The sequence below is a fragment of the Pelmatolapia mariae genome, linkage group LG10_11 (genome assembly GCF_036321145.2).
Source record: "Pelmatolapia mariae isolate MD_Pm_ZW linkage group LG10_11, Pm_UMD_F_2, whole genome shotgun sequence".
NCBI classification, from domain to species: Eukaryota; Metazoa; Chordata; class Actinopteri; order Cichliformes; family Cichlidae; genus Pelmatolapia; species Pelmatolapia mariae.
The window spans coordinates 26,945,811-26,965,000 of record NC_086236.1 but is presented as its reverse complement, the minus strand read 5'-3'; the positions used below and the strand labels follow the sequence as shown (position 1 = coordinate 26,965,000).

At 41.2% G+C, this 19,190-nt stretch overlaps 2 protein-coding genes across 4 annotated transcripts in view; both read right to left on the bottom strand.

The window, feature by feature from the left end:
- adora2b (adenosine A2b receptor) overlaps positions 1–6,124 on the bottom strand; it is a 16,526-nt gene extending 10,402 nt beyond the window's left edge. Inside the window, exons 1-2 of the mRNA XM_063487034.1 lie at positions 6,003–6,124; positions 5,368–5,844 (exon numbers count right to left, since the gene is read on the bottom strand). Of these exons, the coding sequence (XP_063343104.1) occupies positions 5,368–5,690 (323 nt within the window). The 5' untranslated portion in view covers positions 5,691–5,844; positions 6,003–6,124. The remainder of the gene's footprint in view (positions 1–5,367; positions 5,845–6,002) is intronic.
- Positions 6,125–7,034: 910 nt separating this feature from the next.
- specc1 (sperm antigen with calponin homology and coiled-coil domains 1) overlaps positions 7,035–19,190 on the bottom strand; it is a 77,752-nt gene continuing 65,596 nt past the window's right edge. For all 3 annotated transcript variants that reach the window (XM_063485434.1, XM_063485435.1, XM_063485436.1), the window contains 3 exons: positions 17,747–17,863; positions 14,653–14,712; positions 7,035–8,799 (listed from right to left, as the gene is read on the bottom strand). In XM_063485434.1, coding sequence (XP_063341504.1) covers positions 8,710–8,799; positions 14,653–14,712; positions 17,747–17,863 — 267 coding nt within the window. In that variant the 3' untranslated portion in view covers positions 7,035–8,709. The remainder of the gene's footprint in view (positions 8,800–14,652; positions 14,713–17,746; positions 17,864–19,190) is intronic.

Genomic DNA, 19,190 nt, shown 5'->3' with positions numbered 1-19,190 from the left:
TGTGGGGGTGTGGTTTAGGTCTGCTAGTCCCTTCAGAGGGTTAGGGTCACTGCAAATCAATATGAAGTTGTTCTGAGTAATCACCTTTACCCTGTGATGCAACATTTCTACCCTGATGGGAGTGGTCTGTTGTATCCATAGGGCATGGGGGGTCACTGCATGGTCTGATGTGACTCATACACTGGGGTCTTCACAGTCATTAGATTTTATGGGAATTAAATGCCTGTAGGACATTTAGGACTACACATGAGACAGCGCTCTCCTTCACCACCACCATCCGAGCACCAAAGGAGGGCTTATCTTTTGGAGGAACTGCATTCATCCCTCCAGTAAACGTCCAGAGAACTGGAGAACTGTTGCCAAAGAGCACTGAGGCTGATATTGTGGTACGTGGTGGAAAAAACGGTTACTAGCATGCTTTATGTGTTTTTTGTTTCTCACCACTGTTTGCATGGCCCACTGGCTATGTAAAGCAAGTCTTTACAAATTGTGGACTTAATTATGTGTCTTCCATGATCACCCTGGTCTCTTTATGGGATTCAGAGTACTGTGCAAAAATCCTGAACCACCCCTCAATTATTTATATTTTGGTTCCAAGCAAACTTTTTTCAAGTGGTTTTGAGCAACAGAGAAGTTTTCCTTTGGACATTGGCAGCTTTTTCACTCATTTTCAGTCGAGTCCTGAGGAATGTTTATTTAGTTGTTTTTGTTTGTTAAGTTGCTCAACATTGACCTTTTAGAAGAATAAAAAAGGCACTTACTCCTTACTAAAGGCACTTAGTAAGGAGGCAATTATAAATTGTGCCTTCAGGCACTTTGTCACTAACAACCTGTCGCAAAAATCATTTGTTCCAATTTCTTTTTCAAGTATTTGGCTTGCATAAAATAGTATTTTTGCACCGACAAGGTGATTCCCAAAGAGTTATCAGCTAAAAACTGAAGCTCTCTCCGTTGTGGGCAGTGGAAAAACACACAGACGAGCACCATCAGTTATGGATTGGGCTCCCCAGAGCCCGGACCTCAATGTTATTGAAGCAGTGTGAAGTCATCTTGACAGGGTGGAGCCAACTAAGAGAATTCAGGCTGTGTTAAAGGATAAAGCTGATCATATCAAATATTGACTTTCAGGCTCGTTGGAATTGTACAAACTCTGTTTTTGACATTTATTCTGTATTTTCGTGTAGGTTTGCACGTTTTGGTAAATCCCTGTAACCATTTCCCCTCCAAAATGTAAAGAAATAAAGGGTGACTCAAGACTTCCGCACCACTGTAAAACTGTAAAAATAACAGCGGTGCCATCCGACCACAGGCTGTAAAGATAGACATGATGAGGAAGTATGCTCAGCTTGCAATACATGCGGCTTCCCTTAGGGAGTTTGCTAGTAAAATCAAAGTCATTTTAATGTAACAGCACACTTTCTTAATCATTAGTTTAGTCTACCTAACAGTGGGTGTTTGGAGCAAAAAGAAGTCCTGTGTTGTAATACTTCTTAGTCATCTACAACTACTGGTTGGCTAATGGTCAGCTGATATTCCCACAAGCCTCAGAACTCTCTCCTGCACATGTAGCTGAGCAGACAATGGTGTAGCCTTTTCTTCACCACTGCTAAAAAGTTTGGTGCTAGAAAGTTAATTGACAGTTGCCCTATTTATTTCGAAGCATACTATGTAGTTATAAAGAACATCAGATTTTTTTTTTCTTTCTGAACCTACAGCAGCCTCACTAACGCTCGGGCTCCAGTCTGAACAATCAGTTATTCATCAGTGGTGCGGCAGCACTGTCTGCGTCCTGGACTCCCTGCAGAGTGATGAGCGGGTGCCCCGAGGTCCATGAATAATACAGCATTCTGGCCAAAGAGGGAGGAGAGGAAGCTTCAGAGCGCACGATCACCTGTACTCCTACTCTGACTTCCACCGCCACTCTCCCATGTTCCTCTCCATCCTCTGCTCCCTCCGAGTGTTAATCGCAAAGTACAGCAGGCAGGACAGGGTCCATTTCCCAGAGGGTCCATCTCCTGGACATCACTTCCCACTCTCTCTTTCTCTGTGTGGAAGCAGCGACTGGCTGAATGGATTAGCTTTGGCATGACGACAGCACGGTGGCATCTATCTCTGTTCTGCTCCCCCCCGCCACACACACACACACACACACACACACACACACACACACACTCCCCGGCCCATTTTCCATACATCTCTCCTCTCATCCCTGTCAATGTGCTTCCGCCCTGGGGCCACTGACCTATACCAGACTACACAAACCTACACACACACACAGTTTAAACACTAACAACACCCAGCTAGATGTATGGCTGTGTCTGTAGCCCAGCTTCAAATACAATCTAACAGGTGGGCTGTTCACAGCAGAAAACAGGAGATTTTTAAACTTCAGTCAGATTGTCACCATACATGCAAACAGGGCTGTGCGGCATTTGCATGACGAATGGTGTGTACAGAGCATCTCCATTGCATAATTAGCAGATTAAGGTAAACAGATTTGAATCTGTAAAGAGTTTTCACTCCAATAAAGACATAATCACTCAGTCGTTATCCCGCAGATGTAACCTCTCTGTAAAGCTTCATTGGGAAGATTGACTCAGCACTGTATTTCCTGCACCTTGCTGACTCACAACTAAAGCGATACTTCCCTCTATGTCTATTTTTTGAAACATGACCTTTTATGTTGGGGTGCCTTTATTTCACACCCATGAAACTGTAAAGTGCAGATACTATTTGGTGAGTCACCAAAAAAAGATTGAAACATTGCTAAAAGAGCAGGGGAACATTTTGGTAATTAACGGTATTCCCTTAGAGAATAAGCTGACAACACTCATATCTGTGAGTTAAGTGTACAGCTTGAGCCACGTGTTGTATTTCCCTGTTTCACACAGATTAAACAAATAAGATCTAGCAGGTTAATTAGTTTGCTTCAGAGGTGCTGGCGGGCAGGTTTTGTTGCTTCGGGACTGAGCCAGTTCGCTTCCACTTTCTCCCAGCTGCAGTTTCAGCACACAGACACCAGCGTGGTATCCAGCTTCTCACCCAACTCTAATATGTGTATTTACCAAATGTTCATGTTGCACTAATCTGTCCTTGTGCGTAAGTGCTGTCGCTCTTGTGGCGAGATAAACATCAGATTTTGATAGTTTGAGATGAGCCACAGATGCCACATTAGTCTTAAATCAGACTGAAACACACTCTTCTTCAAACCATAGTCTGAGAATCTTTCTGCAATTCAACCAGTGTTGACGGTTTCTCCAGACTCTACAGTTGATCCATTTCGGGACTCACTGACTCACTTGCATTTGTTGTGCATAACTCATCCCTCATTAAATTCAGGGAGTGATCCATCCCTCTTTGAATGTCTGCATCTTTAAGCATTTTTTCCATCTACACCCTGTTTTCCCATCATTCTCCATGAGTACAATCCATAAATATGGATCAGCTGTTTGAACTCCAGCCATCAAAAGAGCCTTTCCTGGTTCTTCAGCCCCTAATGCAGCCATGCATTTTTCATCATTTGTAACATAACTAAAGCTGGATTTACAACAACACCAACACTGTACCACACCCAGTAAACATACACATGTGCTGGAACCAAGACAATGAACGCTCCATTAACTTTATGAAGCATGATCTGTTTAAAATCAGCAGCCCGAGGAGAGAGGAGGCTTGCATTCACAGACCACAGTGGGGGCTGTCCTGCCGCCGTGGGTGGGGATCATAGTTTGAGCTCAATGATGTGCATAAAGTTTACAGGACAGAGGGACAAAATAGCCAGAGGGTCTTTTTCTTATAATGACAAACAGGGACGCCGGGGGCTTGAGGCGGGCGTTGAGTGGGTGTGCAGCTCTGTTATCTCATGGGGCTTAAAACATCTGCTGCTGGCCTTTCACTTCCAAAAAAAACATCTGCAAAAACACTTTTATCTGAGTTAGAATTTCATCCTCAGGGGCTGTCAGACTGACCAAACTCACACACACAAGTGTATGGACAATGTGAGCTTGGCAAACGCACACTGATCTTATTATGAAAAGTACAGTATGTACAGTATTGGCAGATGGACCCTGGGATTTCAGTTCAAGCTCAATCTATGAAAGTCATGGAGAGCACTGTTCACAGGGAATGTATGGAGCTGCTGGAAGTTCAAAGGCAGTCAAAGTCCTATTTCTCTATGAGGATGTAAAACATGATAAATGTCATTTTCCATCTGTAGGGTGAAAATAGAAGCACAAAAGGGGGGTTTCACAAGGTTAGTGGCAGACAACTTTCATCCCAGACTAGTGTCAAACTGTCCTTTCTTGCCAGCATCTGAGTATAATGGAAATGACAGCACATCTCAGTCACACAGCCTTGCAGCAAAAACGCCCCCCCAAAACAACATCCACTTCTCACAACAGTCACTACACTGCGTGTTGTCTAACTCACTAACAAGGTGAAACGCTAAGAACACCACCACCAACACAGAGACAATCCCCATCTGATAATAAAGCTTGTTTGTTTGGTTTTTTTTTGCTTTTTTCCTATTCAGAGAAATGTCAGGCAGCAGCGCTCTTGTCCCTGCTGGCAGCTCATCTCTGCGTTTCCTCAGGTGGACTGCAGGCACTTTCAGGGGCTGCGCTGTGGAGCTTAGCGGCCTTGCCATGAGGTTCAGGAGCAGTGACACACTCTGGCAGGTATTGATCTCACAGCTTCGCCTGATGTGTCACATCATACATTTGCATGACTGATCTTTGCATTTTTCACGAGCTGCGGGGTTTCAGATGGAAACGCACGCAGCCTGCTCCCCGAGCATCAAACATCAGCTGGGGATCAGCTAAAGGAACAGGACCAAACACTCAGATGATGCAGATTTGAAACCATGGGCATGCAGAAAGGTGGCATTGACTCAACAACCTTAAGATTATGTAACCCAGGGTGAAAAGGGTCAGTTCAAAGTGTTTGTTAAAGCCATCTGATTATCATTCCAGACTTAGGCTTTAACCAAGCTATTCTTACACGGGGCAATGAGCTCAGCAAGAAACTGAATCACAAGGTCACGGAGCTGATACTGATCTTTGCTTCTCTTTTTCTACATGCCATAGTTGAGGGCACTTACTTTCAGCTCTTTTATGAAGATATGGGAGAACGAAAGCAAGTATGTGAATAAAATATCAAACTTCCAGGGCGCATTAAACACATGTACCATTCCTGTTAGGAAATACTGCCTGAAGAACTTAAAAGTAAATAAAGCCTTAATGAATCATTATTCTGGTCTGATGTTTCAGTGTCTTCACACTGATTTGTTCAGGCAGGGATCCCAGCTGTAAAAACTAACTTTCTTTCTTTCTTGATTAATCTGACATCAGAGACAAAATGAACACTCACCTCAGAGGGATTTTGACGGCTAGATATCTATCAATTGCAATAGCCAGAAGACTAAAGATGGAGCTCTGAGTGAGCACCAGGACAAAACAGGCAAGGAAGAGACATCCATAAAAGTCCAGGGGTATGCCGATGCTGATGGTTATGGCGAAGGGGATGGCGAGGCAACCGACGAGAATATCAGCCACAGCCAGAGATACCAGAAAATAGTTGGTGGCGTTCTTCAGAGTGGTGTTGATCGCAACAGCCCAGCACACCAGTACGTTGCCGAAAACGGAAAGAACAGCGATCACTACTTCAATCACGATGTAAAAGAACGTAATCATCTCAGCAAAGTGTGGAAAAAAAGGACTGAAAGCTGCAGGCTGTTGGCAGAGGAGACGGTCACCCACAACACCGATTCTAGTCCCAGGGGAGAAAACAAGTCTTTCTGATGTAATCCAAAAATATTCCACACGTGCGAACTGCAAAATCAGCCATCTGTGGAAAAGAAAGGATTACTTTTTTCTCCACACATCAGGAACTTATTCTCACCGCAAAGTTGACAAACCTATAATAGCTGTTTAATACCGCGTTAAACCTCCTGCCTGTTGCAATCATTTTAAAAAAAGTCAACACAATTAACATTTTTTACCCACCTTAATTAACCTTTTCATCGTCTCTGGTTGTTATCACACCAACATCGGGCAATCTGCAGGGCGTTTAAGCGGCATCTGTAGATTCGTGTCGCAGACGGAGTGTCACCCAACTTCCGACCCAATGGTAGTTTTCAAGAGGACTGAGAAACGCAAGAAAAAGGGGGAGGGAGGAGGTGTGTGTGTGTGTGTGGGGGGGGGGGGGGTGCTCTGTGTCACTGAAAGCCACGCCTCAAACGCACACGCTAGCTCGCACGCACGCATACTCGCGTGCAGTTACAGTTATGAAAGTGGGATCAAACGGGAGCATCCGTCGTGCGTAATTACGCGCCAATTAAATCGCATTCAGTGATGGGCTGCACGTGCATTACGTTTAACGGAAACATAGCTTTTGGTTGCCTACGTGCGTGGCACGCGCGCGCATCTGTTTCCAATCAGTGCGTTCGGGGACGGCACAGAAATCAGCTCAGAACTAGAGTTGCTCATTTTCTTTACGTCAACCCGTGCGATGAAGTCATAGTTTATATGCAGAGGAGAGAGATTTCTATCTGTGCAGACAAAGTAAAGTTTTCCCTCTTTCAGAGTCGAGTCTGTTATTGATCCATGCGTAATCCTCTTAAGGTCAGGATTACCTTTTGGATGCACACAGGGACAGCTGTGGGCAAATATTACTTAGAGGAAGGATGTACAGCTGGGTTACAACGATCAGTTACTGCATTCAGACATTTAAATTTAAATAGCCCCATACTTCATGGGAAACGACTCCCACAGAAATATTTTAATGTAGAAAAGGCGTGTTGTTGAAAGCAGGGAATGCTTCCTGATAGTTCCCACTTACCCTGATGTAAGTGGGCTCTGGCACAAAACTTTAATGTGCGCAGTGGGGAAGCAGTTAAAACCTTTATAGCAACACAGCAGTCACAGGAGCGCATTTAAAACACAGGGTAAAGGCTGGTTCACTAAAACGGAGGCTTTACTGAAAAAAAAGAACTTGAACTTGACAATGATTAAAAAAAAATCTTGAAATTCCTTTATTAAGCAATATCATCAGACATGTAAGAATAGAAAACTGCTGCATACTGTATCTGTCCACGTTCTCGCTCTGCAGTATGTGTCTGCCAAATAAATAACAATTTTACCTGTTAAAACATTAGGGCATCTGCAAACAGAGGCTTGCCTATATACCAGAGAGAACGTGTTGAGTCCTCAGCTCTTAGAAGAAAAGCCTTTTCTCTCTTTTATACTTCAGCATGTAGAATACAGATACAGACCTGTTGCAAACAGCTGCAGTAACCATAGTTCAGAGGATTTTAATGGAAAGCATTAAGAGAGCGAAGGAGGACACGGCATGACGGTTCAAGTCAGGCAGTGCTTAATACTGTACACAAAGCAAATAGCGATCAATCTGTATTCATAAAACATATATATTTTTTTAGAAAACTATTCAGGAACTCTTTAAGTGTTACTTCATTACAGCTATTGTTTGTCCATTCTGTAAGGAAAAACTGAAACTTATCAGTTGAAAATGCTTTATGCGCCACAAAGCTTGGCTCAAAGAAAAGCCCAACTCTTTAAAAACACTCGGAATAAGGCGTGAGCGACGTTTCAGCCAGTTTACCAAAAGCTGGTTTTAGACGGGTTCGCTAGTAACAGTATGTTGACAGAAAGGAGACGTCACGCTGTGCACCCAGGCAGAAAGGTCACACTTAAATCATGCATAGATGGTCCTCGTATGAGCAGAGCATTGGCTGTGAAAATTTGGCACTTTTTTTTTTTTTTTTTTTAAAGGTCAGTTGGCACACAAACAACGCTGATAATTAGCAGGTAGCATAAGTGTAAGAAAGGAAAAATCATCTACTTTTTGCTCTCACGATGCAGGGCTGTTGGATAGGCCCGTTCTGTCAAACGTCAAAACCTTTGTTACAGTTATGCAAGGTGTCCCTTTGGCAACAGGGCTCGATGCACCCGGTTATAGCGTCAAAAAGACACAGCTACTACCCCATACTCATCATTTTTCAATGTTACGTTTTTGAAGGAGAACATCTGAACCCAAACTACAATTTTTCCTAACCCTAACAAAGTAGCTTTTAACACTAAGCTTACACTAGAGAATAAAAAGAAAAGAAGCCAGGGCATGGAAAAAAGCAAAACCAAATGCAAAAAACAAATATCCAAACATAACAGGCCATGATCTGCCACCACCCCTACTTCCACTTAGTGCAGACTTTGTAGTTCTCTAAAAGTGGGCAGTTGTCTCTTGGCAGCCAGTATTACTAAAAACCAAAAAACACCTTGTACCTAATGGTGAGAGGCAGCCAGCATCTGAAAAATGAACAAGCATTAACGACACATTGATTTTTGTACAGAGGGAAGAAAAGAAATTGGATCACTTGTCAAGTCTCTGTAAACTGTGTTGTCAACTGCTACATAGCTTCAATAGCGTCTTTCAGCATAATCAGTGTGTCTGTGGATCAAATGCTTGGTTGATGCTGAAAGCCTCTGAAAAGTGACTCCAGTCTCTGTCTGAACACGTGAGCAACGACTGTGGATTCGGCAGCTTTAAATAACAGAATTCCTCGGTCACGTCTCCAGTGTCGAGCAGGAGCAGGGGTAACGTGGCATCATCAGGCCGGTCTCAAATGAGGTTATAGGGCTCACAAGACGGGACAGAAAAACCCTTCATCAGGCTCCAGCTCCTCCTCCATACCCATCAGGTCTCAAAGTACTTGTAGATCTGGGAGACGTACTGCATGACGCTCTGCCAGTCTGGCCTGTCGGTCTTCATCAACTCCTTAATGTCCTGTTTGGGACAGAGATAGGTGTGAATGAACAGGAGTTTGGAAGTTGAGTGTAGTTAAGGAATGACGTTTCATTTTCAACAGTGCTACCAACAGGCCAAGCAGACACAATTTTTATAAGAAAAGTTTGTATTTGTCCACATGTCAGCATTAAAGTGTATTAAATGGGTGGTAAATATTTCTATGAAATCTAAATGTCACATAAATATAAGTGCTTCCTGAAAAGTCTTCAGTTGATCCAAGAGGCTGCAGTGAGAGTACTGACAGGATATTTAAAAGTAGAATGGGAGGCAGGGCCTTCAGTCCCTGTTGTGTAGAACCAACTCCCAGTTTGAATTTAGTAAACAGGCACCCTCTCTACTTTTAAAATTAGACTTAACACTTTTTCTTTTTGATAAAGCATATAGTTAGGGCTGGATCAGGTGACCCTGAACCCTCCCTTACTAATGCTGCAAAAGGCCGAGGCTGCTGTGGGACTTCCCATGATGAGTGTTTCTTCTTCACTCACCTTTTCCACTCACTATGTGTTTTATACACAACTCTACATTTAAACATTAGTTATTATTAATCTCTGACTCTCTTCCACAATGTGTTTTTCCATCCTCTGTCCCGAATTCCCCAACTGGTCGTGGCAGATGGGTGACCCTCCCTAAGCCTGTTTCTGGTTGGAGGTTTTTTCCTATTAAAAGGGAGTTTTTCCTTCCCACTGTCACCAAGTGCTTGCTCATAGGGGGTGGTATGATTGTTGGGGTTTTCCCTGTATTATTGTAGGGTTTTTACCTTACAACATAAAGCCCCTCGAGGTGACTATTTTTGGTGTATTTTTGGCACTATGTAAATAAAACTGAATTGAATTGCAGCAATCCTCATTTTATTACAAAACTCATATCTTGGAGCTTTTAGTGTTTAAGTGTGATATCTGAAGAGAGACTGAGAGCAGACGGAGCAGAGTGTCTGTGACAAGTTGTTTAGTTTAATTTTTTTCTGTTTGCGACGGTGAAAACTGAAAAAGAAAATGAAAACTGAGAACACTGGTTTAAGTCGTGTTTATCAGGTTGGCTGTAGAGGATATTTGACTTCATTATTGAGTTACTGTATGCTTTTCCCCAGTAATGTTCATGAAATCTGAAGATGGACGTGGTGGAAAATTGGATCATTTTGAGGGCAGTTCGCGAAATATAAATCTACAGTGTAATGAGTCTCCGAGCAGCTGACTACTGACAGCTGCTCGGAGACACCGGTGACTCAAACAGTGAACGAGGCTTTCACATGACTCCACATCGAGCCGCTCCCCTTAGCTCAGATTTACAGAGAAGCTTCGTGATGTCTCAGCCTCCTGAAGGCAGGATGAGAAATATCCTCCTGGGCTGTTTATAAAGGATTAATTAACACTGAAAAAAACATCAGCAGAGACTACCAGATAGGATGCAGCTATTTATTTGTTTGTAGTGTTTTCAACTGACGGACATGGGAATAACTTTTCTGTATCCAAGCTTGGAACCACAAGCATGTAATGGAGAGTGATTAGACAAAGTAATGTGAACTTTAGCCTCAGTGCTCCATTTATGCCCAATTCACTTCATTACTGAGGTCCAGCTCTTGGAACCAATGAGCTGCTGGGCTGGGTTTGTATCATGTCAGAGAATTTTTTTCCTTTTTCTTTTCTCAAACTCAGGAAGATCTCATCACACGTGCAAAGAGACTAAAAAAAACATTATGCGCAGATGTGGAACAGAACCCTCACATTAACTTTATCACGCATGTGTTAGATACTCTGTTGGTGTGTGTTTACATCAGAATTCAGTAGTTCTGGTAAAGCTTATTCCCACAGGCTGCCAAACTTCAGCTGATTACTTCAGCAAAGCCACTCATTTTTTGTCCTGGAAGGAATTAAACTTGACCTGGTTAGCATTAAACTCTTTAGTGTCAACACACTTACTGCTGATGACGTTTGTGTTTAGAGTACCGTATACGCATGAAGGAAAAAACATGGCAAAAAGCCCGAAAGCACACAAACTGTACACACCTTAGTGATTGTGTGTGTGTCTGTGTGTGGGTGTGTGTGTTTAGGAATAACTTGGGTCTATGACCAATGGAGTGAGTTAGTCTTTACATGTGGCAGTAACACTCACAACTAAAATATTTGATTTATCCCAAAATATAGTCAGAGAGAAGTCGTTTTCTTCAAAAATTGATCGGTTTTGGTCATTTCGTAAGGACGATTTCTAAAACCGTGCTGTTGTTTTGCCTCTGTCTGTGCTTTCGTGTGGGTAAGCCTGCGTAGGGAACAAAAAGAAGACGTCACTCACGTCCGCTGCAGAAAACAAACTTTAGACATAACATTTTAGTCAAAACGGGATTATGATTTTTTTCCCATTTTGCAAGGCCTAAGGTTTATCTAACTAACCAAATGAAAAAGATTAGCCGAGCTTGTGAGAAGTATTGACATTCCCGTACACAGTGACGAAGGAGGTTTTTTTTCCCAAATTAATAATTTGCAAGCTTACAGAGAAATCAAGGTTAAAAATCTTCATTAAAGTAGTAGTTTAATACTTTAATACCTCAAACAAACCTCCCAATTAATGCCTCAGCTACCCACACAGTATTTCCTTCGTCTCATAACTGAAAGTGTTCAGTCTGCATCAGTCAGCCACAAGATTAAAACCACAGGTAAAGCAAGTGATATCAATCACCTTGGAATGTTCTTGTTCTTACAATGTCTTACAATGTCCCAAGCACACATCCTAAAGAAGCCTACAGAAGCCCAACGTTGGCCTGCATAGACATTATTATTTCACAGCAGCCACAGTGATATGAAATATTAGATAAACACTGGCATTAATTAAAGGTTGTGTATCGTGACTAACACCTGTGTTTACCTTCTATTTTCCATTACAATGGCTGCAGTGAAAAAGCTCTTTGTCTTGAAGTTCAGATGTTGATCCAGATGTTAAGGCCACCCTGGGTGACCTGTAGTACCCTAAAGGTGATCACTTCGTTATTGATTTATATGTATACTACTTGTACTTTTGTTTCTTACAAAATGCACATAGAACTGGTGACATGCCCTCTCAACCCTGCACTGTTTATGATTAACAAATGGTGGGACCACGATACATATCTGTCTGCCTTACAGAAATGGTTGTAGATGAGGTTTGCTATAGCTAGCTAAACTTGCCTACAAACACCTGAAATAGAGAAAATATAACCACAGGAAAGAGAAGAGACAAGTTAGGCAGTCTCCGCTTTTTCTTGCAAGAAACTTCATTGGGAAAAACCAGACCGGTTTAGCCTGGGCTTAAAAAATATCAGGAATGGCGTTCCTGCAGTTTAATGAGTACTCACATATGATAAATCTCAGTTTAATAAATAATACCAAGAGATTTCATTTTTCATGTGGTGCGGCCTGGCATTGCTTTAGACTGGGTGTGAGCATGAAAGTTGTACCTTTTCTCTGGTAGCTAATTTAAAGTGCAACATTTCAGTGGGTTCAGGAAATAACACCAAACACACAAAGTGTTTCTGTGCAGTTTCTATCACAGTGTGTCTGCAGGTTAAAGGTCCAGGTGCGGGGCGGGATCAGTGTCTGATAAATCCACTCTCAGATGGAGAAGGAGCTAAGGAAGGGAGGACATAAGAGAATGAATGATACTAATTTTGTGTTATTCAAAGCTCAGACTAGACAGTTAGAGCAGAATTGGGGTGAAGTTTATATAACCCCCAACTCCAAAAAAGTTGGGATTCTGTTTAAAATGTAAACAAAAACAGAAGGCAATTACAATTCTTGTAGTAAAAGACATATTTTATTCACAATAGAACACAGAAAATATATCAACAGTTTAAATAGAGAAAATGTACCGCTAAGAAAAAAAATAAGGTAATTTTGAAGTTGAGGGCAGCAACACACTTCTAAAAACGTGAAACATGAAATAGGGCCATGTTTCTCACTGACATCATCTCCTCTTCTATCAGCAACAGACTGTAAACATCTGGAAATAGATGAGGCCGGCAGATGGGCAATTTGATACATCATTTTATTTCGATTGTACACAGTGTTACAGCATTTTTTGAAATGGGGTTGTAGCAATGAGCTATGTTGTCCTGGTGCAGTCAAGCTGTTGTGTTCATGGCCACTGTTAGTTTAGGTCAAAGGTCAATGCTCCTTAAGAGAGACAGGCAACCATTCACGCTCACATTCACAGCTGATGGTGACTCTAAACCTAGGGCCAGTTTAGAGTCACCAATCCACCTGACGTGCATGTCTTTGGGCCATGACGGATGGCTGGGATGGCTTGGACTACTACTGAAAACTAAGTTGTTTTAAACAATAAGAACTAAACTGAAAAAGCAAACCCACTGTGTGGGCATTAGTGTGGTTAAGGCTACGTAAGCAAAGAGATGCCACACACTTTCCTGCAGCAACCAAAATTTAGTCAAACCATTGACTATTCTGAGAATATTCTACGATTTCTTTCTTAGTTTTAACTTATACTGTTTCTTGTCTTGTTATTAATTTCTAATTTTTAGAGAAGCCTAAAATGTTCTTAAAAGAATAGTTCAACACACTTGCTGTTAAAATGTGTGTGTGATCACTCCTTTGACTAACCACTCAGTATTTCCTATATAATGACAGGCAGCAGAGAGCAGGAAACTGATGATTTTGGCATTCACGTCACCACTTTGTTTCATAACTGAAAGTGTTCAGTCTATCTGTACCAATCAACCACAACACTAACAGCACTGACAGGTAACAACTAACATCCATCATGTAGCTGCAGTGCAACCTTGGCTGCTAACCTTCATGTGGAAGTTCTTTTGACACGTACCACCCCTCTAAACATTGTTTTTAGACCATGTACGCAACCTTCTCAGGCAACAGCCCTCTGCAGTGGACCCATAAAAAACACCCAAAGTCTGGAAGGCAAATATAGAGGTCCAGCATCCATTTTTCAGTATCCATGGATACTACAGTTTTGTTCTATTTTGAAATATTTGATACCAATACATAATTCAGGCACTTACATGTCATGTGATGGCAGTAAAGTTAATGTACTGTACTGTGGCCAGGATGCCAGTGCAGAGATCATGAACTCTCCAGTTAATTTAAACCCAGGACCTTGTTGCTGTGAGATATGAGTGCTAACCACTGTGCCACTATCCTTCTACTGCTGAAAGAACAAAACACACTTTGGTATCCAACTCAAACTAAGCCAAAATTCCAGCTATTTGTTTTCTTCACTGCTTATCCAGCTTAAGGTCGTGGGGTTACTGAAGCCTGACCTAGCTGTCACAGGATGAGAGGCAAGGTATGTCCCAGATAGGTCCCCAGTTTCAAACCTAAGGGCTAAACTAAGGGCCAAAAAATAAACAAACAAATAAATAAAAACTACATTTAAAAAAAAAATGTATAACTACAATAACATCGGCTCAAACTGTAGATGTTAATTCAACTTCCTGAGCAAGCTATACATACAAATCCGTCAAAATGTTGAAGTATCTGTTTTTGAACAATTTATACTAGATTTGTTACCAGAAGCTGATAGTCCCGTGTTCCTTAAAATAAATACGAGCAGCTTTGTTTATAACTTGAGAAACACTGAAGGGCAATTTTTTCACAAAGTCTAAATATTTCAGTGGAGCAAAAGAGCCGATAACGATTTGTTTTCCCCATATAAGAAAAGATTATTTCCAAGGAAGAGTACTGGAACACACTTCTGGGCCAATTTCTGTTCTGAAGTTTCATATCTTAAAAGTTTAGCAAATCAAAGTGGACTGTTTCCAGTTTGTCTAATCAAAAGCTCCGTGTTTTCCAAGTGTGTTTGTGTTTGTGTGAGGTCTGGTGTGGTTTAACTCACCAGGGAGGGTTTGATGCCAATGCTCTCAGCTGCCTGGAAAGCTAGAGTCAGATTCCGGACCTGAAGAAAAAAACAAACAAACACTCATATCGGGAAACAGAGAAAATATGAACGTCTCGGTCATTCTGCAACACCACACATGGAGGAAGAATCAGAAACAACAAGCTCACAAATACCATAATAACCATACAATATCCCAAGAGACCGTTTGAAGCCTACATAAGCCTCTGCTTGTTTGTGTCAGCTCCATATTCACTCATGTTTATCTGATAAGTTTAAAGCCATACTGGTTGAGAGCTATCTGGAAATCCAATTTAGATCCCCTTGAAGCCTGTAACACAAAACTGTTTGTGTTTGTATAATTACATCTCTACAGAAAGCACATGATAAGTGTAAAGAACAAAGTAACCCCTCCATGTGAGCACTGCTGATAGAAAGTCAAACTCATCAACGTACTGAATGCTATGCTTCTCCCTAACTCGGGTTAAAATTTTCTCTTTCTTTCCTTCGTACCGAGAGCACAGGTCCCCGACTCATGAATAGAAACTCTTGCGACCGCTCCAACCTTCATATTAACTGCCTTGAGGCATCATCACAGCTGGGATGACGAATTGATAAATTATGAATTCTTAATAATTAGTTCTGCAGCTGCAGACCTTCACCTAAAATACAGGTTCGCCTATAATGTCATCTTTATTAAAAAATTCCATATGATAAAGGGGTGAAGGAGGCCAGCAGTGGGAATACTGGGAGGACAGATTACACTGGGAGGAAGGTGGGTGTTTGGGCCTTGGGGAAAGTCACTCAGCAAGAGTTATTAAAGGCAATGCAGCTCAATTGAATTATTCAGAGAGATGGGTTGTGCAATGTTTCTGTCGTCAACTTAATGTTACACTTTCACACTGACATAACCCTGTGTACGCACGCCTACATCACTAATTTGTCACGTAGGATGTGTCGGGGCTTGTCGGAGGTGTTTGTCTATTGTTTTAATCTTGTAGTGGTGGGGTGAAGGACCCACAGTCCCCACAGAGGAGCCATATTGTTTGCAGCGCTACTGTATATACCACCTGCATGTCTGCATTACACAGCCGTCAGCACTGAGCTATAACTGCTGCTCAGTGCTCCAAATCACTTAGACTACAGAAATGGCTACATTCATAATTCATACTGAGGCTGTCTGTTACTGCAAAATGAACAATGTGGCAGTGCTATAAAACCTAAACATATATGTACAGGAAGTCGGTAATATGCGAGTTAATGATGGAAAAAATGTCTCCTGCAAAATAGCTTCAGAGTATTACAGGGCTGTTATTGTCCTCCTGGTGATCTTTCACATGAACACATCAGAGGCTGATCATTTTTATGGCTGACATTCTACTCAAACAAGATGTTGGAGCTTTATGTGCACTTCTGGAGACTCAGTCGTCAGGTTGAACGTGCACTTTGCCCTGCAGCCTTAATCAGAGAGAACATTCATCCTGAGACAGGAAGAAGGGAAAAAACTGAAGAAATAAAAAGATGAAAGCAGGCAGAGTGAGTTCATCAAACAAAAACAAAAAAAATACAAGCGGCTTCTCTGAATTTGAGTTGGAATTCAGAGAAGACAGACAGATATACGTCAAAATATCTGTCTGTCACTTAATCTTACGTAGGTGAAATTTTTTTTTCAGCATTTAGTCAGAGAGTGCTGCAGTAACCTCCAACAGTATGCACTTTTCTCTACATGTGAGTTTACTCCAGCATACCGGTACAAGCTGACATGAAACCAGAAATTTGCTCAAATATGGGTGTATTAGCTCGTGTGGGTTATGACCCAGTGATCACTGCGAGAGAGAATTCATCCTAAGAATAAGAAAAATGACCCTGATTGCATTAAACATTGGAATACCATATAAGACAATATTAAATCATTTCATATATATAAAAAATTAATAATGGAGCAGCTCCTAAAATAGTAAAAAAGGCAATAAAGATAAATATATAAATAAGTCAAGATCAGTATATTTCCAGGCTTATCTTATTTCTCTCTGCTATAACAAAAAATTAAATTAGACAGGTCACGTATTTAGGAGTGACAAGCGTGTCCAAACTTTGGATAGCGAAGTAACCTGGAAAGTAGTTTGCAATGGAAAAAAAGAGGAAAATAAAAACTGCAATTCTTTTAAAACAGCAATGATGTCATAGAACATACTTTAGCAACAATTTTTTTTCTGGCACAACTTCACCCACTTCCAAGGTGCATGGAGAAGACAAAGATCTGACGGTTAAAACAGCTTAAAGAGCATGCTCTACATGTTCTGGGCCCTGACATCAGCTCATCTGCTGATGACCAGTCAGTGCTCCTCACAGAGAACAGTGTGAATTCAGCCTCGCGCAAGTAGTGCTCCAAACATGAGTTAACATGACTGATAAACAAAGAACCAAATGTGGCATGAAGGATTAAAAGCATCAAAAAACAGCAAAGCGCAATTTACTAATTGAAGTAATCTAATAAATTTGCATTTATACATTAATTCGCTCACTTGTAGACACTCATTGCTATAACTCTCTCCTGGTTTGAACCTAAAATTTCAATCACCAGTTCAGCTCTTGTCTAATTTGATGGACAAACTAATGGGGCAGAAGCATCTCTCAGGTCCTGTGTGAGATCTTTGGTGGATTTTTTTTTCTAATTCTTAAGGACATGACTTTCAGGTGTTGCTTCTTATGTGCTTGACTTTTAAGGACGCACAGCGGAACATATGAATGAAAAAGCAGTCCAAAAAATTTCCAAAGAAAAGGTTCAGAAGACCTTGAAAAAGCCCAGAGAACTATTGTTCAAGACCACTTTAAAAATCACAAGAAAGTCTGGCTCGATGGAAGCAAAACGTGAAGAAACTGGCAGTTTTGCTCAGTACTATAAATGCAATTGATAATGTACATCTGCATCTGTTTTATAAATACTTAGAACTTATAAATGCAATATATAAATTTCCAATGGGTTTCGTTGTTTAGGCGGTTCTGATTAACTGCTGGTGAGCCACTGTGTGTGTGTGTGTGTGCACGTGTTTGCGTGATTGCATGTGTGCTCAGCGTTCCTGTATTTTTCTACCTTATCTTGACTGATGAGTTCCTGGTAAGGGATGTGGGCAGGAAGATATGTGTGCAATAGGGCACAGAAAGCCAGGCCATCACTCCAACTGCTGCTGAAGTTGGTCACATCGATATTCTGAAGGCACAAGGAAAAAAAAAAAAAAAAAAAAGTAAAAGAGATTTAAAATAATGAATTAGAGCAACATAATTTCAATAAAAATAATGATAATCAGCATAAAGTGCTAATAATTCAGGTAGAAGCACTAACAGCCTCTTGACAACATCACCATGCGGTGAAAAAGAAATCCATTAGGTCATAAAATCAAAGGAAAAATAATTAAAATTTAATCAAATTTTCTGCTGTTCTGCGTCTTTCAGAGTCCAGTCATGGATATTAGGAGGATCTTCTTTCTTGAATCACTTTAAAACAACAATGCTATCTCTGATCTCCTCTGAGTGAAGGACATGCATAGCAGCACGTCCAGTTTGTTTGGTTTTAGTTATGTGATTCTCAGAGCATCATCACCTCGTGCACGGAGCATGCAGCATATTCAGAGTATGATAACAGGAGAGGAGCTCGGAGGACACACTTCCTCTGGGCCATTGTTTGGAGGGTGCAGACTCTCTGTATAACAGATTTACAGTTATTTACAGTCTACAGTTATTTACAAGTTATTTACAGTCTTCCTGTTTCATCCCTCTCATACGCTTTGGGAACAGAGCTCACAGCAAGGGAGGCCCTCGTGAGTCATGGGTACGTGTGTTAGATTCCTCCCATATATTATACGAAACCGGGGAAATTTACACTGCTTTGATCTGGATTCATCCTGTTAAGGTGGAAATAATCTAAGAGTCCTAAACGTAGATATTCATTCGTTTTGTTTTAGCATGGTAACATGCAAAATGAATTAAAGCTACAATATGAATCTAGGAGCTATTAGATTCACATAGCATAGTATATTCTAGTTGTATGTAATAGAAAGCACAGCTAAGGATAATGGGACTGTCATTAGTTTTCCATCATCTGGTCATGAAGTATGAAACAATTAACCATCCTTGTTATGGACTGTCGACCTGTCCATGATGTACTCCCACCTCTCACCCAGTAACAGCTGGGCTAGGTTACAAAACCCCTACCTCACCCCCGGAGTGGCTAGGTGGTTAGGAAAATAGGTGGGACAATGAACTATAAAGGGCACTGTGATCTGAGAAGTCTTACTTCAAGCATGTTTACTACTTCTATTGAGGCACCAAAGGGAACATTAGGGTCAGTTTATATTAAAACTGGAGTACGCAAGACAGAAATGCAAAAATAATTACAAATGACAGAAAAAAGTGGACATGGAGTAAGAAGCTGTCATAGGAAAGAGTTAGATGCAGTATATACATATGGGATAATGTATTTGGATGGATCATATTTGTGGTGATGCAATATAAAACATATTTTAATGGTATTGTGGTAT